Genomic DNA, 24,863 nt, shown 5'->3' on the forward strand with positions numbered 1-24,863 from the left:
TAAAATGCCATTAGAGAGGAGCACCTGCGAATCACCTGTATGGAGTCACACATCTCCTCATAATGGAAGGTTGATTCTTGTCATTGATCAAAAGGTGCTCCTAAATTTTTTATTTCGGATCTTTTTACTAAGCACAATTAATGTCATTAATGATGCTTAAATTATTGCAATGAGCCCGGTTTCATGTTAATGCTTATAAATAGTACGCCAAATAAAAACAGAATATGGTGGTATGCATGTATTGGCGTGCATGTGATACGCATCTACCCTACAATCCTAATCCTACCCCCTGCGCATCATGTGCACGCCAAAGTCAGTTTCTGCTATAAACAGTACACGAAACATAAACTCGTGCTACTGATACGCACTGTCAGGATTCCTACACATGTGTCTTGAATGACACCGATAATTATCTTTTTATCAGAGATTCTGTTGAATGAATGAGTTTATGTCCCACATAATTACAGGATGCTGTTCTTTGACCGGTAATGTGATTGTGAACTTTGGCCGTTTCCAGCTCTGAGTAGAATAAAGAGGAGTTACTGGAGGCGTTCCCTCTCGCTTTTTATATCCTCCCAAAACCCCTCGCAGAAACGGGGACATCAGTATGGAGAATGATTCCGGTAAGGCGGCGTCATCCGTTTAACCGCGTGAATGCTGCTTCGGTTCTGCCTATAAATGCGCACGACAATCGCCGTGATCTGCAGACTGACGCTCTGCTGCTCGTGAAGAAGCTCGAGGACGGGAATTCAGCTGATCATCCGAAAACCAGGTATATTCATTCATTGTTATCATTTGCACATTTCATTTGTAAATGATGCTTCTTGATGCAGAAGCAGGTTGTCTTAGTTTTGTGTGTGTGTGTAATTAAATGACAGTCAAACATTAGGCAAATGCACCCTCCAGTGACTGACTATTGCACTTTGATATATTTATACGAGCTTTACATATACACTACCGCTCAAAAGTTATATGTAGGCATTCATTAGCTGAATATTTGATGACTAGTCTATTTCTCGGGCTATGGTTAGACGTTTATATTCAATTTTTCACTGACAGCCAAAATTTATCCTAAACGTCTCTGGGCTGTGTTTGCTTGCTGGGGAAAGAATCGTAGAAGAATATCAATGATATCGTATAATGTGTATGAATGTAACATTTAACTGCTTGTGGGATGCATGACATCATTATCAAATGCAAATGTAAAAAGCGCGCGAATATTACATGTAAACAATTTTAAGGTATATTTTGACACTTAAGACTTGTAATGTCTTTTAAAGAAGTCTCTTCTGCTCATCAAGGCTGCATTTATTTGATCAAAAATACAGAAACAAAACAGTAATCTTGCAAAATGTTATTACAATATAAAATAATGGTTTCTATTTTAATATCCTTTAAAATATAAATTTATTTCTGTGATTTTCCATCGCATCATTACTCCAGTATAAAGTGTGTGACATGATCCTTCAGAAATCATTCTAATACGCTGATTTATTATTAGGAATAATCAACAGTTGTGCTGCCAAATATTTTTTGGGAAACTGCGATACTTTTTTCAGGATTGTTTGATGAATAAAAAGTTAAAAAGAACAGCATTTATTCAAAATATAAAAAGTTTCTAAAAATGTAAATCTTTGCTATCACTTCTTTATAATGTAACAATGTACCTTGCTGAATAAAAGTTTTAATTTCTTTAAACTAAAGAAAGAATAAAAATGTACTGACCCCAAACTTTTAAACTGTAGTGTATATTGTAAGAAAAGATTTCTGTTTTAAATAAATGAGCTGCTTTTTTTTGCCAGTCACATTGCCAGTGAAATGCTCTCCGACAGCAAATGCAACGAGTTTGCTTCCTTCATTTCTGAGATGATCAATAATATGAGGAAGGAGATTATCACATCCTCAAGTTATGCAGAGGTCAGACAGGTTTGACTGCAATAACAAAAAAAAGATACTATGTCTGCTTTTGAAGAGAATTGATAGCAAAATTTTGGAAGAAATAGTGCAGCACCTTAAATCCTCAACCTGCTATCTTGACACACTTCCCACAAATATATATATATATATATATATATTTTTTTTTTTTTTTTTTTGAAAGTGTGCTAAACTGTTTAGAACCAGATCTCTTAGAAGTAGTGAACGCCTCACTTCTTTCTGGGACATTTCCAGACTCCCTGAAAAAACTGCAGTGTAAAGCCCCTCCTGAACAAAGAGCAATCTAATCTTGCTAACCACCATTTTGAGCAATAGACCAATATCTAATCTTCCTTTTATAGGCAAAATTATAGAAAAGGTAGTTTTTAATCAGATGACCAAATACTTAAGCTCAAAATGGATACCTGGACAATTTTTCAGTCTGGTTTCTGACCGCATCACAGCACAGAGACAGAGCTCATTAAGATAATAAATGATATTCGCTTAAATTCTGACTGTGGCAAACTATCAGTGCTGGTATTGCTAGATCTCAGTGCTGCGTTTGACACTGTCGATCATAAACATACTACTAGAGAGACTGGAAAACCTGGGTCAGGCTTTTTTGGGATGGTAATCATATGGTTCAGGTCATACTTAGAAGGAGAGGTTATTATGTGAGTAAAGGTAGGTGGACGTCTATGACATGCGGAGTCCCACAAGGCTCAATTCTTGCACCGCTCTTGTTTAGCCTTATATGCTCCCACTACCTCAATAATGAGAAAGAACCAAATGACCTATCACCAGCTATGCTGATGATATCCAGATTTACCTAGCCTTATCTCCAAATGACTACGGCCCCACTGACTCTCTCTGCCAATGGGATTGATGAAGTCATTGCATTAGGAAATAAAGTTGAAGTTTTCAAGGTGAAATGCATTCCTTGACTCCAGGGGTCTAACAATAAAAAATCAAGTCAGGAATCTTGGTGTGATTTCTGGAGACAGAGCTTAGTTTCAGTAGTCATGTCAAAGCAGTAACTAAATCAGCATACTATCATCTAAAAACCATTGCAAGAATTAGATGTTTTGTTTCCAGTCAAGACTTGGAGAAACTTCCCAAGCAGACCGTTAGTCAGCTGCAGCTCATCCAGAACACTGCTGCCAGGATTCAGGCTAGAACCAGAAAATCTGATCATATCACACCAGTCCTCAGGTCATTTACACTGGCTTCCAGTTACATTTAGGACTGATTGTAAAACACTTTTACTCGTTTATAAATCACTCCGTGACCTAGGACCGAAATACATTGCAGATATGTTTACTGAATATAAACAGAGCACTCAGATCATTAGGATCGAGTCAGTTAGAAATACCAAGGGTTCACACACAAAACAAGCAGAGTCGGCTTTTAGTTACTATGCCACTGGAATCAGCTTCCAGAAGAGATCAGATGTGCTAAACATTAGCCACATTTAAATCTAGACTCAAAACTCATCTGTTTAGCTGTGCATTTATTGTATGAGCACTGTGCGATGTCCGAACTGAATGCACTATATTTTATGTATAATAATTTTCTATTCTTAACTCTTTCAAACCCATTTTAAACCTCTTAAATCAATTTTTAAATAATTTTCAAAGTTTTTAAATTCCTTGTTTTATTGTTGTGATTTTTTTATTATTATTATTTTCTTTTATTTTATGTAAAGCATTTTTGAATTACCATTGTGTATGAAATATGCTATATAAATAAAACTTCCCTTGCCTTCCCTTCCCTTTTTAACATTTTATTCATCAAAGAATCCTGAAAGATTTTAAATAGAAACCATTATTTTATATTGTAATAACATTTTGCAAGACTACTGTTTTTTCTCTGTATTTTTGATCAAAGAAATGCAGCCTTGATGAGCATTAATATTATTATTATTATTATTAATTAAACATGATGATTAGACATGATGATGCGAAAAATTATATTGGAACAAAACATTCTATTTAAATCCGTAGTCTACATTTGCATTCATTCATTTAGCAGACCATTCTTTTAGATTCAGCTTTTACATTTACATTTGAATCATTTAGCAGACGCTTTTATCCAAAGCTGACTTACAAATGTGGAATACAACAAGCGAATAAATGCTAGAATACTAGTTTCAGACATCGTTTAGAATAAGACAGGTTAGAACAGTGAGGGATTAAGTATAGCTACTAGTGAAAGAGGAAGGTTCTTTTTTTTTTTTTTTTTTTTTTTTTTTTTAAAAGATTTTTTTCAGTTCTTTAAATCATTTGGTATTTCTATATTCAGAGCATTGTATTTAAAGCATTTATTTCATAACATTGTTATTATAAATTTAAATGCAATCGTGCCACCTCTAAGCTTCATTACTCCAAGATTTCTAACAGAGATGAGTTCTCCGCTAGCCTGAGATTTGAGATTTGCATAATGCTAGGATAAAACCATGTGCCTGTATGATGGGTCCCAACAATGCAAGTGTATATTTAAAACCTGACTGGTTGTCATCCAGCTGGTTACTCTGAGAAAGAATAGATGATACTTGATGAAGTGTTTTTGTTATGACTGGGAGAAGAGAAACACGTCTGTAACTTTCCACAAGTGCAGTGTTTAGTGTGTTTTTGTTTTTTGGAATGCTGTGGGGAAAGTGCTTGTGAGGAGAGATGTGATGAAACACATTTGCATTTGATCCCAAAATCTTTCCCAAGAGAAAATTTATGTTTGCTTGCAAAAAACATTTGTGATGGAAACAATAAGAACTATATGGTTCATATCTCTTTAGGGGAGTGCTCCAACCCTAATCAAACGCTCCTGAACAAGCTTATCAATGTCTTCAAGATCACTAGAAAGCTACAGGTGGGTGTGTTTGATAAAGGTTTGGAGCTACACTCTGAAGGATAGTCACCTTTATTTATATAGCACTTTAGACTGTGTCAAAGCAGCTTTACAGTGTCAACAGGAAAAGAGTGTGTAGATAGTGCAAGAGGACGATTGTAAACACTACATTTTTCAGTTCATCATTTATGCCCATCGTCCAGCTCAGTTCAGTTCTCTTCCAGTAGTATCTGTGCAATCAAGTCAACATATGGCCAGAAATGAAAGAAATCCAACTAAGCAAGCCAAAGGTGACAGTGGCAAGAAACCAAAACTCCATCGATGACATAAATGGAGAGAAAAAAAAAAAAAAAAAACTTTTTTGGGGGAGGGGACAGTTCTCCTTAATTCCAGGCTGCAACTCAAGATCGTGCAGAAAGACTTGTCTGGTTCCCTGGTGCCCTGCAGGAACGAAGTTACCCAGCCCTTCTTTAGGGAACCTAAACAACACAGATTTGGAATGCGTGTGGCTGCTTGCATTAGGCTATATGCTTTCCAGTGCTGCAATGTGAGGTTTGGTGATACCATTTTTAATGACTGTTTTGTTTCCCATTAGTTAGATGATGATAATCATAATAACTGATCATTAGACTACGACAGATTATTCCCCATGCTCTTTTTTTTTTTTTGTTTGTTTGTTGTGCATAGTGCCTGTGATATCCAATAAAATGAAATTTAGTTAACATTACATAACTTACTTGATTTGTGTGTCTATGGATATTGGTATTTGTCTATTAGTGTCTGGAACGAAGCTTTTCTTCCAAAAATGAAAATCAAATCGATTGAACCGGCGTCCCTGTCGACCAGTGATGGAAAGATTTTGTGCGTTCAAAGCATGAGGAGGTCCAGAAATTCTCATCAGCTGGTTGCAATGAATAAACAGGAACCTGGACACTCAGGTAAAGGTCTGGACCTGTTATGCTCCTGCTGAATGCTTCTTATGTTATCTGTCTGTGTTGCAGTCAGTACTTTGATGTAATTGGCAGTTTCTTGTTTTGTAGAGTAAAGTTCTGTTTTAATTTGTTTTTCAACTGTTCCTTTAATAAAAGTGTTTGCATAATTATTTAATTCTAATTCCAGCAATATGATTTGTCTTTTCTTCTTCAGTCAAGGTGTATCACATCTCGTATGATGACAAAACACCATGCATGGCTTTTTGCTTTGAGGTGCAAAATACGGCTTATTTCCCTGTTGTTACTCGCGGTGAAGAGGCCAAATTTGGTGTAGTGTTTCTGATGGTGAATTGCAAAGAAATTGCTTATTTTTTAGGCATGGTGTCAAATACTTTCTTGTGCTTTTATTTTGATAAATTTCTGATTCTTTATAATCAGGTCTGCTGGCTTTTCACACGCAGGTTTTTTACCCAAAGACATGCCGATCACAGAAAGAACCTTTGATGAAACATTCTTATTTAAGTGGGGTGAGAAAGAGATTTTCTGGAAACTTGAGGAGTCTGGAATCAGTGGCTCTACCCAAAAAGTACCTGTGTGTTGAAAATAGGGTCAACGTGACCATCACAGAAGAACAGAAAACCGGATTTTAAAATCGGTTACTCAGATGAGAAAAAAAAGGTAATGTTTTCCGAATGTCTTCGAGAGGAATATTGTACTTTGTGAATAGTTACCATGTCTGCAGACAATACACGGTAAAATCGAATCATCCATCTGTTGCATTTATATAACATGACAGATGAGAGTTGGCAGTTTCTCTTTGGACCAGGCAAAATCCAGGAGAACGACACAATTCCGTTCAAAAAGATCTCCTTGCGAAGACGCAACTTAAAACGAAGATGTTCATGCTATGAGGGATCGGTGGCTCCCAATAAACCACTGCGCTGCAACATCAGGTACTTCAAAAGTGTAATCCGTTACCGATTCCAAATTACATGACAAAAAATGTACTTAGTAATGTAATATAATTACAGTACACATTTTTAGGTAACATAATCAGCTTTTAGATTATGTTTGACCTGACTCATCTATCACATTGATTTAAATAGTATTTTGCAACTTAACTTTGCAACTTAAAGTCAGTTTTTTCAAAAAAGTCAAAACATTACATGCAAATCCAATAATTGCACACAAAATGCAAAACACCTCACATCTCTCGCAAAACGAAGCACTGCATTCAAAATATCACACACACATCTCAAAAGCAAATATTGCTAACCCCTTTGCCATAATATTGATTCATGTTAGATTTGTGTGTGTTACATTGAGAATTTGTGTGTTGTGTTGTGCAAAAAGTGTTTTATGAAACTGAAAACTGAGTCAAAAAAGTGGAATTCGGTATGGTTTTCTAGATTTGGGGTGTGTTTCTGCTGTTTGAGTGAGGATTTTGTGTGCAAGAAGCATACACACAAACTTTATATAAGTATATGTCAACTTATTCTACTTATTAACAGTCAGCTCTGAGAGTTAGTAGACATGTAGTTTGCAAAATAATGAGAATTATTGGCATGTAGCTGCAAAGTATTTTCATAGTTAGTAGAATGTCTCAAAGTGGACTATCAAAATAAAGTGTAACCTAAAAATGCAAAAGAAAAGAGAATATATTACATGTTATTAACATAATGATGTGCACCTAGACATTACATTACATCAAGGTTTAATGAAAACCTAATAATTAAATCATAAAAATTAAAAAAAGCCATTCTGAAATAACAACATTCAGGAATAAAACACTTACTTAAAAAAAATAATAAAATCTTGGGTGCTGATTTTTTAAATGGCTAAAATGAAATTCTGATAGCTGTAAGTATGTATACTGTATATATAAACAGTGTTGCTCTGTATCTCCCAATGATGCATTGTAGTAATGTGATATTTGCTTATTTATGCTTAGATTTATGATCGAACCTCCGAGGTTTTTATTTCGGGGTCAAAAAATATAAGCAGTGCAATGCAATGATAATTGAGGTTGGATCATAGTTGATATATTTTAACATGGTTTTCACGTGTGGATTATCAAGTAAACCGTTTTGCTTTAGCTCAGTTGTCTTGAAATATTAATAACAATAAAAAAGTTATTTTATGGTTAGGGGATAGGCGCGCAGTAGAGTGGTTTGTTTGAATAATGTTGATCATTATTTAGGGGCCTTTGAAATTGAGCATCCAAAAAGAATCAGAAGAAGAAGAGACTGACAATGAACTGAAATGAATCTTTCTTTCTCAGGAAAACCAAGCTCAGAGGAAGATGTGAAGAGCTGAAGGGTTTCTCCAACAGAAGGGTCATTGTGAGAAAGCATGAGAGCAAGTGGAGCGATTCCTCCGTGGGTCTTTGACGCATGGCATTTTCTCCATGTATTTGCATTTTGTGCTTCACTTTTATTTGTATGTGCTTACCACGTTTCAGTGAGGTGTGGTATTGTGTAAGGCTGAAAGAAGGTTGGATGCATGCGATGGAACCAGAAAAACTGCTCAGAATTCTGTTAGAACGATCAAGACTTCAGTAGCAAAGCATGATGTGAAATGCAGTGATGTTGGGAATATCTCAATTTCTAATGCTTCTGAAAGAAGTCTCTTCTCTTCTGCTCACCAGGACTGTCTTTATTTGATCCAGCACTCTTAAAGCTCACAGCGATGCATAGAAGAAACATTTTTGGTTCCACAGAGAACCATTCAGTCAAAGGTTCTTTAAAGAAGCATCTCTTTCTCACCTTTTTATAATCTGAAGAACCTTCTTTCACCACAAAGAAGCTTTAGTGAAACAGAAAGGTTCTTCAGATGTTAAAGGTTCTCTATGGCATCGAGAAGCACCTGTGAAATACAGTTTTAAAAAAGCAGTAATATTGTGAAATATTGCAATTTAAAAATGTTTTTCATTTAAATGTGTTTTAACTTGTAATTGATTCCTGCGATGAATTTTCAGCATCATTACTCCAGTCTTCAGTGTCACAATGATCTTCAGAAATCATTCTAATATGACGATGTAATGCTTAAGAAATCAGGAAAAAAGTTAGAAGCTAAGTAAGAGGGAAAAAATTACATTTTCAAATTGTAATATGTCACAATTTTTTTATGCAATTTTTGATTTAAATAAATGCGCCTTGGTGAGCACACAAGACTTCTTCTTCAAAAAAAAAAAAAATTTACAAAAATGTCAAAAGTCCTTTAAAAATACTTTTAGAAATTTCTACAAGAAGAAGTGCACTTGGGACTGGATCATGCAATTATTTGACTGAAAAACAAAGTGTGCAAATGTTTGGACACTTGATGCACCCAACAGCTGCAGCTTTGTTTTAGTTAGCAATCAATGTTAGGGACTGCTGCTGGATGACAAAATAACCTTTCACGCACTAGTCTGGAAAGTAGGCAGCACAAAGTAAAAGTGCCATAGTTTATAGAATGTCACGTGGGACACAAAGAAGAAGAGTCAGTAAAAGTTGAGACAAGCGCGCCCTCTGCTGGTGGAGCTCATCTGAACTCAGATCAGTACGTGAGGAAGGCTTTATCAGTAAAGTGCACGCGCTGCACTAGAGTTTGTATAGTGTATGCCTACATCTAATTGCATTGTTTTTCTAGAAACATGGTGTGCAAATATATTAATGTAGTTGTTAACCATATTATATAAAAGCTGTGAAACTGAAATAATCAGCTCGTTCTGCAAGCAAAGCATCTTGCTGTATTTTGACAATGCAATTTTTATATATGCATGTATTTTTTTTTATTAATCTTGTAGTTTTACTCCTTTCTTTTTGACAAAATCTAAGCACACTTAATTTCTGTATTATGCATTGACTAAATAATATATGCAAATGTGATGCAAAAAAAATCAAATTAACACATATTTTCCAGTGTTTTGTCTTGTTGTGAATGAATGACAATGTAGAGAAAGTGAAAGACTTAATCCCAAAATAAAATGTGGTTGTTTACATAATATATGTGTGTGTGTTCTGTGTATATTATTTAGTATATTTAATATATAAACATATATTTTGTTCTTAAACATATACATGCATGTGTGTGTATTTATATACACATAATAAATAAACACAGTATACACACATATATTATGTATAAAAACCTTTATTTTGGATGCAGATTAATTATGTGCCAGCACTAACTAAAACCTTTGTAAAATTAACTTAAAATACCCAAATAAATGAAATATACATATATATCTATATATATATATTATATATATAATATTTTTTTTTTTTCTTTTAAATAACTTTATAAAGAAAGTAACACACACACAAAAAGACAAAACTACTATAAAACTAGAAAATATAACAAATTTGAATTCGAAATATTACAAAAAACTTCTCAAAGTTACTAAAATACACACCAGCTCTGAGGTTTTACATACAAATGTATTTAATGAGGAATAGACGGAAAGTAAGTAAATAAATAAAGAATAACAAATAAAAACCATATAAACATGCATCTTAGTTACAGATGTGCACATTAAGTACTGTACAGGATATGTTTCTCTGTATCTACAGAAGCATAATTTCTATGTATATTAAGTTGCTTAGATTAATGATTCTGCTATATAAAAATGTAGATCCAATTATTGAACTGTATTAAATATTATTTAGTAATATTTAAAAAGTCAGTAATTCACACACACAAACAATGTTGTTTCCATGTTTATCCTCATTGCAAGTGAGCTCATATGTGTCCCCTGCAGCACAGAAGCAGTCCATCAGTAGCACAGCTAGATTTGTAGCAATAGACAACGATACATTGTATGAGTCACAATTATACAGTTTCTCTTTTTTTATGCCAAAAATCATAAGGATATTAAGTAAAGATCATGTTCCATGAAGATATTTAGTTATTTCCTACCATACATATATCAAAACTTAATTTTTGATTAGTAATATGCATTGCTTAGAACTTCATTTGAACAACTTTAAAGATGAGTTTTTCTCAATATTTAGATTTTTTTTTTTTTTACATCCTCAGATTCCAGATTTTCAAATATTGTCCTCCTAACAACCGTCACACCACAGCAGCAGCATGGCAGTAAGAATGTGAAATAGATCTCCTGAATCAGAGACGCTCTGCCAGCCGTGTCCTTGCATCTACCCTTGAACTGTCATCATCAGTGAAGCACTAGCGTGTGTGAAGTCGTGTGTTGTGTGTGTGTGGTGTGTGTGTGTGTGTTGTGTGTGTGTGAATCATTTTCTTACCAGAATGGATATCGATCACATCAGATGAGGGTCACAGGGTTTAACTCTCAGCGCTGATGCAGTAGGACTTTACACAAGACACGAGAATGAGGAGGGACAGTTGTTCATCGTTACTGTGAAGCGAGACGAGTATCCTTTTACAGATTTAGCTGTGAGCTGCGTGAGTGGTAACAGATATCCTACTATTCTAAACAACTGAGAAGCCTTCAGTGTGTGATTTACCTTCTTGAAATTCATCCTTTATTTAGGCAGGAGACTCCCATTGAGACTTCACAGTCTCTTCTTCCCGGGAGACCAGCTACAAAAAACACTCATACAAAACAAACTGATAAAGATCACGCGAAACATGTACAAGACAATACATTTAGAAGTACCCAGGGATGGCAGGGACTTCTAATTTAACTTCAATAGGAGCAATTTTAGAGGAGCACACTGCAATAATTTACAGTAAAAAAAAAACACAAAAAAAAAAAAAGTGCTGTCAAAAATATCCTAAATAAAAGATTTACATAATATATGGTGTGTTACTGTGTATATTTATTATTTATATATACATACACATGCTTTTATATATTTCAGAAAAAATGTGTTTGTATATTAAATATATTAATATATAATATAAATTATATCAATATAAATAAATACAATGTAAATATTTCAAAATATCCTACTGTATTGTATGTGCATTTATATATATATATATATATATCTATATATATATATATATATATATATATATGATATATATATATATATATATATACTTAATAAATATACACAGTACACACACATACAATATGTGGGGAAAAAAAGTTTATTTTTGATGTGATTAATTGTTTGACAGCACTAAAAAAAGTCTGTTACTGTAAAAATTATAGTAGCAACAATTTAGGTTTTATGAACTGGACTTAAAATTACAGTAACACTTTATGTTACAGGTTACATGTACTTAATATTATAATAACAAGAAATTATGCATAATTACATGCAAGTAGCCCTAAGCTAAACGTGAAATCTTAACCCCTAACCATACAGTAAGTACGTTAATTAATATTACTCAGTACTTAAATGAATAATTACTCTGTAACAAGGACACCTTACATAAAAGTTTTTATTAAACTGATATAATATTCCAACTTAACAAAGTCCTGAAAATCTGTTTTATATGTTTAGAATTTAGACAGCCACCATTCCCAGATACTTTTCCAAAAGCGCTAAATACTAGTCTACATATATACAGTAGAAGGTACCTGATGTTACGCACAAAAAACAACAATATGACACTAAAATAATGCAATAAATAGCACGTATAGTTTCACCCAAAAAAAGAAATTTTGCTTGAAATTTACTCACCATAAGGTTGTCCAAAAATGTAGATAAGTTTGTTCTTCATCAGAACAGATTTTAGCAAAAAATTTAGCATCACTTGCTCACCAATAGAGTTGAATGGGTGCCGTCAGAATGAGAGTCCAAACAGCTGATAAAAAACATCACAATAATCAATCACAAGTAATCCAGTCCATCAGTTAACATCTGGAGAAGACAAAAGCTGTGTGTTTGTAAGAATTACACCTTTTATTCTGACGGCACCCATTCACTGCAAAGGACACATTGATAAGCAAAGGATCAGGCTACACTTCTCCAATCTAAAGGTGTGTTTGAGCAGGGCTGTTGTTTTCTCATTATTAGATACAGTATCCGATGTTTTAAAATACTTCTTCTTTCCTGACGACTTCTGTTGAAGCGTTGTAGGTTATGAACTTATTTGTCTAATGGTGCATTCTGAAGGTTGCATCCAGCTGCATCATCCCAAGCAAAGACCTCTGCAGAGAAACTGCTTGGGACATCCTTGAGGCCAAACCGGATCTGTGAAGTGGAACAAACCGAGAGTTTTCACAGATAAGAGTCTCTGTGAAGGAGCAGTGCCTGAGTATGGCATCAATACAGAGCCACTTCATTTAGACTTTCTAGGGCACCTTCTCTTCAATGCACTTCATCACTAGAAATTATAATAATATATGGTGACCCTGCAGCACAGCAGCAGTCATCAGTAGCACAGGTATATTTGTTAGCAATAGCCAACAATACATTGTATGGGTCAAAATTAACATTTTTCTTTTATGCCAAAAATCATTAGGAAAGGTAAAGATCATGTTCCATGAAGATATTTTGTAAATTTGCCTACCGTAAATATATCAAAACTTAATTTTTGATTAGTAATATGCATTGCTAAGAACTTCATTTGAACAACTTTAAAGATGATTTTCTCAATGTTTAGATTTTTTTGCTCCCTCAGATTCCAGATTTTCAAATAGTTGTATCTCAGACAAATATTGTATTATAAGATTATTTATTCAGATGATATATAATTCTAAATTTAAAAAAAATTGACACTTAAGACCAGGTCCAGGATCAAAAATAGCAAGACTGGGGAATTACTTTAGTTATATATGCAGCAAGGTTATTATAGTTAAAAAAACAAAAAACACTATTTTTGTTACTTGAAATGACATAATAAAAATGATGCAGTATATATATATATATATTAAACATTAGAATAGAAAACATAAAACAAAAATGAATTAACATTCAAACTAAACTAACTAATAGTATTCAATTACACTAAAACAAAATTACATTAGTCATTTAGCAGATGCTTTTATCCAAATGAGGACACTACAAGCAATCAAAACCAAAAAAAGGGCATAAATATGTAAATGCTGTGACGAGTCTTACTTTTTATTAGTGCTGTCAAATGATTAATCACATCCAAAATAAGTTTTTGTTTACATATTGTGTGTGTTCTGCGTTATAGTATATGTACTATATAAATACAAAACATGCATGTACATATTAAAGAAAATGCTGTATTATTAAATATAATTTATTAATATCAAAATATATACTGAATGTGTGTGTATTTATATATACATAAACACAGTACACACACATATATTATGTAAACAAAAACTTTTATTTCTGGATGTGATTAATCGTTTGACAGCACTGGTTATTATATATAATAAATAAAATGAAAACAAGTAGATATAATAGAAACAGAATAGAGAACACTAGGAGGTCTTTTTCTTTCGGTATATAAGAGATGCTGCAGGTCATGGATAAAAACATTATAAAAGATTGTGATTTACATTTGTTCAAGTATAAATGTGATTGTTTGGGAGTTTGCAGGAAGCTGTGATGATGACTTTGCTGATGAGGATCGCTGGAAAAGCTTCCTGAAAACAGCACTTCTGCAGATCTGTGAGGTGATGCTTTTGGTGTAGAAGCATCTCTTTCTTCTTAACAAACGCTGAGCTGTCAAGAATCGCGGAAGAGAGTAAACAAACTCGGAGAGTAAAATAGCAAACAAACTCATGTTCTCAGCAAAGAAATTCTATTTATTGTTGAAAGGAAGTCTGTGGAGAATTACAGCAGTACACGTAACACAGTACAGACAAGAATGAGGTCAACACTCATGGATTCTGAAGTTAGTAATAACTCTCTATGGCTCATTCCTGTGATTACAGAAGACTTAAAAAAACTCCTTTTTCTCCGATCGAATGAGGGAGGGACACACATTCGGACGGATCCGAGAGAAGAGGAGCAGAACAGACCGCAGAGCAGGAAAGAAAGAAAGAAAGAAAGAAGAGAGTTATATCATGTCATTGTAGTTGTTGAAAAAAGGAATACAAGCTAAACTAAGAAGTCTAGTCTTCTGAGACCAAAGCAAATCAATGGAAAAGCAGTATGAAATATTTCCCTAGATATATATAATTGCATCCGACTTTTTATTTGTTAAATAGCTTTGTCCGGGAAGCATTTATAATGATTCCATATGTCTATTATATAAATATATTTATATATATATATTTCTGTATATTGTTTTTATATTTTAAAAATAAACCGAGCTGGGTGTTGTTTCCAGTTATGTCACCGAACCCACAAAAATTTAGTGGCATCTAGCACCGATGCACTTCCCAATTCTGTTCATACCATTACGAACAATCTGCTCGATCCTCACAAGAAACAGGAGGAGAGCTAAAGAAACACACTTATAGCAACCATGTTAACGGTTTGTACAGTGTTTGCTCGAACTGGTGTTGTGTGTCCACAACCTGCAATTTTGAGGCTGTTTGATCTGAGTCTTTTATATCTGTTCACAATGTTACCCACACACACACACACACTGCTCAGATGATGCTGGTTTGCTCTCCATCGCAGGGCACACATCTAAAACATCTACAGTAGAGATAATCATCAGTTCTTCTGGACACACTGACACTATAACATCCTGCTTGTGGACTCAGACTCTGTCAGGGAAAAAAAAAAAGGTGTGTTTTCTCTCTTTATAAAGGGGCAAAACTCAAAATGACGAGACTTACAGAGAGCAGCCTGCGGAAAAATCCATGTATCTAGACAAACGTGGTCTATACTGCTTTAAACAGGATTCTCTTACATTTACACGACAGTGTTTCTCAGTCAAACATCTTCGTCTCACGCGTCATCCTCCTCTCGCGCTGAGCGGTTGCCTAGCGACGCGACGCCTCCGGCGGTGGGTAGTGGTCGACTTTGTCGCCCTCCGACTCCTCTCCAGCTCTCCGTTCGTACACTTTATCTCTGTGCCGCTCCTGGATCTCCTTCATCTCCTCGGCGTAGCGGCAGAACGCTCCGCCGAACTTGCTCCATGCTTTGAAGGGGGAATTCGTGATAGAGTTCCTGTAGCGGGGCTTGACCTCGCTCAACGCAGGAAAAACGCCGTACTTGTTGGAGCCCACGTCAAAGAAGAAGAACCGCTTGGAGTCCACCGTTATCGACGAGCCCTCGGGTAACTCCGCGTGACCCGCCCCTCCGCCGCCGCGGGCCAGATCCTCGTCGTCGCCGCCGTAGTCGTCGATTAGCTTCGCGAGCGCGTCGCGGAACTCGATGAGACCCTGCGCGGGAAGAGCGATCGTCTGCCCGGACTGAATCCCTCCGCCGCCGGGGACACCGAACCCGCCGCGGTTAACGGTCTGCGGATCCCGCAGGAATCTCCCGCGCTGGTTCTCCTTCAGATCGAGGTAGTATTTACGGTTTTCCCTCACGAGATACTCGCTCTTCAAGGCCCGTCTAGGCCCGCCGTCCTCGCCCGCGGAGGACTGCGCGATCTGCTCCGGAGTGCTGGGCCCAAGCTGCGCGTAGTGTTCGATGAAGTCCCCGAGGTAATCCCGGAACTCCGCCGCGACCGACATGGACAGCGTCAGGCGGCTTTTGGAGCCCCCAGCGCCGACCTCGGCGATCTTGATGAACCTGCCCTTCGAGTTCTGCTTGACGTCCAGATAGAAGCGCTTGTTTTGGGATGTCGAGGGCGTTTGGACGCCAGCTCTTGAGTGTCTGGTCCCGCTGGAACCCGCTTCCTCCGCCGCCGCGCTCGCTCCCGCTATCCCCATCCGCCATCTTCACCTCAGCTAGTTTTTTTTTCCCACCCGTACTTTCATCAGGTCCCGCATTTGACCCGAGAGCGTCCTATGAATGGGCCGTCGCTCTGGAACGTCAATCGCCTTAGGAACATCTTGTGATTGGGCATTTGTCGTGTCAGTACGTTTTATGCGCGTCTCCTATTGGATCGTGACCCGTCCGTCATTGTTTAGTAAACACCAAATCCTCGTTCTCTTCGGCCTGTCACAGTGTAATCCCTCCCTATGTTTTTGACAGTACAGTGGTGTCGATAAACGTACTATCACAAGCACTTCATTACAGATAAACACTACACTTGATCTTTCCAACAGCACATATACTCCTGTGATTTTTACTCGCTTTCTGGCCATTAAATATGTGACCCTGAAACACAGAAACACTCATTAGGGAAAACTGAGTCTCTCAATATACACATAAACATTTAGTGGATGTTTATTATTATTATTATTATTATTATTATTATTATTATATTATATATATATATTTTTTTTACAAATCCTTCCCTAGGGAGTCATTTTTAACCCGACCATAGAATGGAATTAGGCCACTTTCAACTGCTTTCAACTGATTTTATTTTTTATATAATTCTGTCAAATATGAACATGGATCACAAATAAATAAATAAATAAATAAAAGAAGTGGATTTGAGGATATTATGTGGGTGTGGGCGGTAAAAACAGTAACAAATCCTTACCTTGTGGGTAAGCAAAAAAAAAAAAAAATAATAATTTGTTTCATTTATATATATATAAAAGAAAGAGAGTCGGACTCCCAATCGAATGGTTAGAGAGTCGGACTCCCAATCGAAGGGTTGTGAGTTCGAGTCTCGGGCCGGCAGGAATTGTGGGTGGGGGGAGTGCATGTACAGTTCTCTCTCCACTTCAATACCACGACTTAGGTGCCCTTGAGCAAGGCATCGAACCCCCCAACTGCTCCCCGGGCGCCGCAGCATAAAATGGCTGCCCACTGCTCCGGGTGTGTGTTCACAGTGTGTGTGTGTGTTCACTGCGCTGTGTGTGTGCACTTCGGATGGGTTAAATGCAGAGCACTAATTCTGAGTATGGGTCACCATACTTGGCTGAATGTCACGTCACTTCATATATACTATATTCTATATATATATATTATATATATATATATATATAAGGAAGTGTTTTAATGTCCGAGCTTTCAGTAAACAGAGGAAACAACAACAACAACCACACACAGTTAATAAAAAATAAGACGTGAATAAAATACATGTGTGTATATATATACAGAGCTGGGTAGTAACAGATTACATATAATCTGGATTACGTAATCAGATTCCAAACCTCAAGTACTTGTAGAGTAAACTACTTTTTAAAATACTCGTAATCAGACTACAGTTACTTTTTTATGGATTAGTCTTCAGAGACCGAAAAGATAATTGTGAAAAGGCTATACAAATACAGAAACGTTTGTCTTCAGGTATATACACATTAATACAGAAAACCCATTCGCTGAGAAAAGTAATATTTTACAGATAATATTTAATAATTTGTTTCTGGCCTGCTGGTACAATGGCAGTATGAAAGAGAATTATGTGTTTATTTACTGTGGTGTTTTGTTTTTGTTTTTTATTGCATGCTTTATGCCTTTTTTTCATTGTATGTTTTTATGCATAGAAAATACACAATCGCGTTTATGTTATCTCATAGGGTGTGTTTAAAGACTCCCTCTATTTATGAAACTCGTTGAAATTAACAATATTTGAAATCATAATTTAAAGTAATCATCAATTTATTATTATTAACCGAAAATGTTTTAACACTTGTTTTTAATTTTTATTTATTTATATTATCCAGCTCACTCTTTAGTAATAGACATAAAATCGTGAGTTCTTGTAATGTTTGTCAGGTCAAGTATGACTCAAGCCCCGCCCCCTCCTGTTATCCGTCCAAAACATCACTCAGCGATGGGGGATGGTTAGAAGCAGATCCATGCTGAAATACTCATTGGCCTGCCTGAAATTCGAATCAACAACGGGCGTTCTGATTGGCTGATTCCAGCGCTCGGTCTGCCTAAAGCGTTCTCCGTTGAACGGGTTTATTGTTCCTCCGAGTCAAGGGGCGAAATACATTTACACAGACCTCCCCGAACCTCATTCAAAGTAATACTTCGCTGAAATGGTATGTAATCCATCAGTACTGGATCGTGAGTATGTTTTATATAACTGTAAACGCCTCTTCGTTTGTTTCAGTGCGTGTTTGTCGTCTTTCTCGAGATTCTGCGCTAGCTTCGTGCTAACGCTGCTTAGATTTAGCGCTGCTAGCTCGTGCCGCTAACATCCTTTTTGTAGTTGATTACTTATTTAATCTCGACGTATGTCGTCCTAATTTTAAGCGATTAGGCACCTATCGTATTTATTTGAAGGGTTTTGTTGGTGTACGTCGCAGTTGTTGTGAGATTCTTCGAGCAGGAAAGCTAAGCTAAGCTCTGCATCAGCGGCAGTGTAGCGGATCCGCTCAGATCAACTTCAGTCACTGCAAACACCCCCTCACGAGAACTGTGTGTGTGTGTGTGTGTGTGTGTGTGTGTGTGTGTGTGTGTGTGTAGTTTGTGCAGGTTAATCTCAGAAATTTACTAAATTAAACTATGTAATTTAACCCTTTAACTGTCACCCCACATTTTTTTAAAATAGGCATTAAAGTGCACTATCCAAACTTAAATTGTTGTATTTTATGAACACTTTGGAATATAGACCTAAGGTTGGTCTCTTTTTAAAGAAGAAAATTAGCAGATTTTGGCAAAAGTGGATTTTTTTTTATTTTTTTTTTTTTCAAAAAGTAATAGAAGTTTGAATGTACTGTAAATAAAATGCGCTATTTTATTATAAATATTTTACATAACAGGTTTTACTCTAAAATTGGTATAAAATTAAAGCCTTGTGTCTAAACAAGTTATGTTCCAAATTTGAAGTTGATTTGAAAAAAATTGAGGTTCCTGTGAGATTGTATTTAGGGCGTCATACCACAAACAGCCACCGGGAGCCATCAAAACTCCTTTGAATTTTGTTTAATGAATTTTTCACTAGATTTGTCAACTTTACTTCAAAACCACCAAATATGGAATCCTGAGACTGACCTTTCCAATGATATCTTTGTTGCCAAGATTATAAAAAGTTTTGATTCTAAAAGACCGTAATGCATTTTGTAATATGACACTTGACACCGCCCACTAAGGGGGAGGAGACCGCCATAAGTTTTTAAAGTACCATTTCCATGGTAACGCAATGTCCAATTTCAAAATGGTTTTCACAGGATGAATCTTGGGCTTCTAAGCTTTCAAATGATATATAATTTATGATGATTACTAAAAGATTTTATAGAGAAAAAAGGACAACAAAAAAAAAGAGTGCCAAGCGTCCCACAGGTGGGACGGTGACAGTTAAGAGTGCCAAGCGTCCGTTGCATGTGTTCTATGAGTAGGGGTAATATGTAATATTTAACTTGTATATGGTTATATTGTAACTATATCTATATATATATATATATATATATATATATATTATATATATATATATATATATATATATATATATATATATATATATATATATATATATATATATGAGAAAAATGTTACATGTATTCTACAAATAGTTATACATTTGTGCATTTTACATAACTGTGCAATTTGTCTATTAAAATTTTTGCATATGGGGAAATTGTTGCATATTCTACATTAATTAGTTTTTGCAGTTGAAAATTTGATTTATGTAATATTTAATCTTTATATTATTGATGCATATTTTTATACACTTTAGAAATTTAAAGATTGCATTTTTATCTAAAATGCAAAAAAATTGTCTGTGTATGATATCACTGTGTTTGTTAATTAGTTGCTCTGAGATGCTTGGGTGTGTTTGTGTGCACTGGATCAGAGTCTGTGTGTGTTTTGTAGGCAGGAGGAAAGGCAGGTAAAGACAGCGGCAAGGCCAAGGCAAAAGCAGTGTCTCGCTCACAAAGGGCCGGACTTCAGGTGAGCGTCTGTTTTCAAGATTTGTTTATCCTTCAGTCAGATATTTCTTAGGTTGCAAAGTCTAGTAAACGCTGTCAGGTGCTGCTTTCTAAGAGAATGTGTATCTGAATCTGTAGTTCCCGGTGGGTCGTATCCACAGGCACTTGAAGACCCGCACTACAAGCCATGGTCGTGTGGGAGCAACAGCAGCCGTCTACAGTGCAGCCATCCTTGAATATCTGACAGCTGAAGTAAGAGTGGTTCGGGCTATTTTCGTTTGTCAGTTAGAGCGGACTTCATCCGTGTAGCCTTCATTTCTCACATTATATCCGTTTATTCACTATAGTTTAGAAAATGGTAAATATAAGAATTAAACTCATTAATCTTGATAATGTCATAACTTTGATAGGTATGTAATGGATTACAATCCACCAAAAATTATTCAGTGGTTCAATTTAAGTACAGATAACAGATTTATCTCAACCGATTACCAAGCAATGCTTAATTTTGTTCTGTGTGTAAGAGACACTTCAGCAAAATATGCTTGGATGAACTTTTTGGTCCCAAATTTTACTGAGTGCACTGTATGAAGAATGTTTGGGTGTGTCAGTTCACTTTATTTTGCTATCTTCACATGCAGCACAAAAGCAGTCATCAGTAGCACAGGTATATTTGTAGCAATAGACAACAATACATTGTATGGGTCACAATTATACATTTTTCTTTTATGCGTAAAATCATTAGGATATTAAGTAAAGATCATGTTCCATGAAGATATTTTTTACATTTCCTACCGTAAATAAATCAAAACTTAATTTTTGATTAGTAATATGCATTGCTAAGAACTTCATTTGAACAACTTTTTTTAGATGGTTTTCTTAATATTTAGATTTTTTTTTTTTTTGCACCCTCAGATTCCAGATTTTCAAATATTGTCCTCCGTACAAACCACACATCAATGGAGAGATTATTGATGTATGGTTTTGTGGTGCATGGTCAAAGATTAACTATAGTGTCCTGCAACCACTACTTAAAAAAAATAAATAAATAAAAAAATAATAATAAAAATAATAATAATAATAATAATAATAAAAGAGAATTTATATCTGCTGTCTGATTAATTTCTGCTTTGTGTGTAGGTTTTGGAGTTGGCAGGAAACGCTTCAAAAGATCTGAAGGTGAAGCGTATTACTCCTCGCCATCTACAGCTGGCCATTCGTGGAGACGAGGAGTTGGACTCCCTCATCAAGGCCACCATCGCTGGTGGAGGTATGTTGGAGTTATGTTTCTTTGTGCTCATTTCAAATGCACTGCGTGTTGACGGATGAGGATGTTAAGCACTTGTATGTTTGCTGACTTCTTGCAGGTGTGATTCCTCACATCCACAAGTCCCTGATTGGTAAGAAGGGCCAGCAGAAGACTGCGTAATTCCTGTTGGGGTCGCTATGCCGACATGGACTCAAGGACTTGTGTTTGGGATGTGGTAAGATGGGCTTGTTCATTCATGCGTTATTTTTGTTTTCTTTCTTTTTAAGTTTTTTTTGTTGTTATTATTGTTAGTTATAGATAAGTGATTTTTTTTTGTTTTGTTTTGTTTTTATGTTGTATAGACTAGAATGGAATGGTAAGTAACGCCCCCTTCAACCCAAATGTCAGGTGTTTTAGAGCGAGACGAACGGGACGTGTCTGATCCGTCCTGCTGTGACTAAGGAATTGTTTGAATTGGCCAGAGCTGTGAAGCTGTTTTATACTGAAAAGTGGAAATAAAAACATTTTATATGAAACAAATAATGTTGTTAGTTCTTATCTTCCTTTGTCTGCCTCTCTTTCATGTTTCAGTGTGTGTGTGGGTCAACATGTCAACCAGAGCTGCGTTTCCCAAAAGCATTGTAACCCGTTGAGATGATCAGTTTAGGCTTACGATGCTTTTGGAAACGCAGCCCAGGACTGTGTTTGTGCAGTCAGTGCGATCTGCATTGAGTTAAACGTATTTAAAGTAATTATTTTTGATTTATGGTGTGTGTATTTAAATAAAATAATCATTTTGTGACGAGTACTTTTATTGTGGAAAAAGTACACTTTAGCATACATCTTAAATAGCAAGTATTTGTGTATATATTTCTCATGTGTTTAGGGCCTATCCTAATAATATACTTAAGTGTGTAACGAATGTTTCTAGACATTTGGTTTCATGTTATTTACAATTCAATATATAAAAAGTGCTATAGCTCAAAATTGTTAAATAGAAGTTAAATTTTAACAGTTCTATATTTAATTTCACAGTTCTGTGGTCCATGTAAAGTGCTCATTTAAAGCAATTAAGCACACATCTTTTTCCACAAATGTAATATTTTAAAATTCATGGTTCGTTCTGTTTATAATCGCATGTGGTGATGAGTAACAGATGCACAGCAGTACATGTTTTCTGTGTAGCAGAGATGTGGGTTACGCTTTATTTTAAGGTGTCCGTGTTACAGTGTAATTATACATTTAAGTACTGAGTAATATTAATTAACTACATGTACTTACTATATGGTTAGGGATACTTGCAAGTAATTATGCATGATTTATTGTTATAGAAAAAGAACATGAAAAATGTGTAACAAGGATACCGTAAAATAGTGTTACCAAGATGCTGGTGCTTTAATCATTTATACTCTGATAAATTCACACAGTTAAGGCTGTACTGTATGTGATTTTATTGATAAGTTTCATAATTCTATTCTAAAAAGGCTTTTAAGAAGATGCGGTTTGGGCCATTATAAGACCGACCTTTTCTCTTTTATTTATATAATTTTTTTTTTTTTCATATACTTTTTTTCTGGGTAATAAAATGTCTTTACAAAGTGTGGACCTCGGGTGGCGCTAAAGACCTCACATTCGAGTCAGATTGACTGGAGATTTTGAGAAGCCTATGCTGTTTCCGTGTGAAAAACACATATTTCACGTAAACTGTGCTTAAGCATAACAAAAGACATTTGGATGAAAGCCATTAGTGTGTACAATTCACAGGCTTATATGATGCCAATCAGATAAGTTTGAATATACAGTGCTGTTCTTGTATGCACGAGTTGATTATGTTGTTTAAAGCATTTTTTGAAATACATTTAACAGTAAATCCTCCAAATGAATGTAGCATCACAAACATATAAACATTTATACAGATGCAAAAGTTTGGTTTTAAATGTCCTAGACAGCTGCAGCAAGGTGTATATTGTGCAGGTTCGTAGCCAGCCTATTGAAAGGGGGGGTTCTTTTTTTCAAAAAGTGGACCTTTTTGCAGTTTTTCTCCACCTTTTGTATTTAATTATGAGGTTCAAATACTTCATTTTGGTGACCTTTTATGCACTAATTTGTGCTGGATTAGCTTATCTGCTGGTATCTTAACGAGCACGCTTTTTGATGCACCTAAAATATTTACTGCATTGTTGCCAAATTGCTTCCTCATGTAACACCTTTGTCAGTCCATACACTGTTCATAAGTTTAAAGACCACACTAACAACAGAATAGATTTAATTAACTTTACTGAAATATTAATAATAATTTTTTCCTTTCGCCCCATACTCACTATTTGGTTGTACCGCCTGACATAAAAACAGTCAAAAGACCTTTTTTTGAAGCTTTGTCAATGACTAAACACTCCAATTTCATTCATTAGATGTATGTACATCCAACTTCAGATAGATTGGTGTAAAAAAATCTGAACATTTTAGTAACTAAGCAGAATTGTATTAGGTTTAGTAACAACATGTTTAATTGTTATATTGTTTACATGGTACAATTTCTGGTTAGCCACGTTTTTTGTGCTTGACAAATTTTATGATTTCAGTTCAGTGCTTGTGATTTGATTCAATATTGACTCATTTGGATAAATATTAGGTAGGCTACACAAGATATAGGCATTCATTTTTCTCAAGACAAGTAATTTTTAGGTTACATATAACTCAAATGAAATATATTGCGTTTTATTATTATAACAACAACTGTATTTAATGATATACGTTAAAATATAATAAATATGTAATATAGTAGGCCTACAGATAATTAGCTAAATATTCTCTATAGCTCTTTTTTTCTAGCCAACTAACGTGCTACATATATGGTAATTAAATGGCTTTCCTGAGGTAAATGTTATGTGACATAATTGTTCTCCAGCAGTTTTATTGACCTCTTTGCGCATTGAAAAAAACTGATTGATCGATTTGAGGAGGAATATACATTTCGGTAAGTAATGTATCTTTCAATATTGTTCATTCGTGTTTATTTACTATTAGCTAGAAATGATCAGTTCACGTGCCACTATAGGGATCTGTCACGTCACATTTACAAGCGCCAAAACTTATTGCTTGAATTTTGTAATAAAATTGACAGAATCTGAGAGCTGAGATTATTTTTAAGTATCCTGCTCTGTCTTGTCTGTCGGTCTCCGTGTCCTCTTTGCTTTGCGATTTTACTGTGCGTGAGAAAATGGATGTGTGGTGTAAGAGCGTG

The 24,863-nt window shown here is 35.4% G+C and overlaps 2 protein-coding genes and 1 pseudogene across 2 annotated transcripts; 2 read left to right on the forward strand and 1 right to left on the reverse strand.

Annotated features, from left to right (window-relative positions):
* The first annotated feature begins 4,723 nt into the window (after nucleotides 1-4,723).
* LOC122137341 lies at nucleotides 4,724-6,194 on the forward strand. Its single transcript, XM_042723373.1, has 4 exons — nucleotides 4,724-4,779; nucleotides 5,536-5,696; nucleotides 5,905-6,035; nucleotides 6,129-6,194. Exons 1-4 carry the CDS (start codon nucleotides 4,751-4,753, stop codon nucleotides 6,192-6,194), a joined length of 387 nt encoding a protein of 128 aa, XP_042579307.1. The 5' UTR covers nucleotides 4,724-4,750.
* Nucleotides 6,195-15,465: 9,271 nt separating this feature from the next.
* On the reverse strand, nucleotides 15,466-16,408 carry LOC122137342 (annotated as a pseudogene).
* A 1,977-nt stretch (nucleotides 16,409-18,385) lies between these two features.
* LOC109068402 (histone H2A.V) lies at nucleotides 18,386-21,871 on the forward strand. Its single transcript, XM_019085210.2, has 5 exons — nucleotides 18,386-18,540; nucleotides 20,315-20,392; nucleotides 20,509-20,622; nucleotides 21,511-21,640; nucleotides 21,738-21,871. The coding sequence occupies exons 1-5, from the start codon at nucleotides 18,538-18,540 to the stop codon at nucleotides 21,797-21,799; spliced, it is 387 nt and encodes a 128-aa protein (XP_018940755.2). The 5' UTR covers nucleotides 18,386-18,537; the 3' UTR covers nucleotides 21,800-21,871.
* The last annotated feature ends 2,992 nt before the right edge of the window (nucleotides 21,872-24,863 follow it).

Source organism: Cyprinus carpio, chromosome B5 (genome assembly GCF_018340385.1).
Source record: "Cyprinus carpio isolate SPL01 chromosome B5, ASM1834038v1, whole genome shotgun sequence".
Classification (NCBI taxonomy): Eukaryota; Metazoa; Chordata; class Actinopteri; order Cypriniformes; family Cyprinidae; genus Cyprinus; species Cyprinus carpio.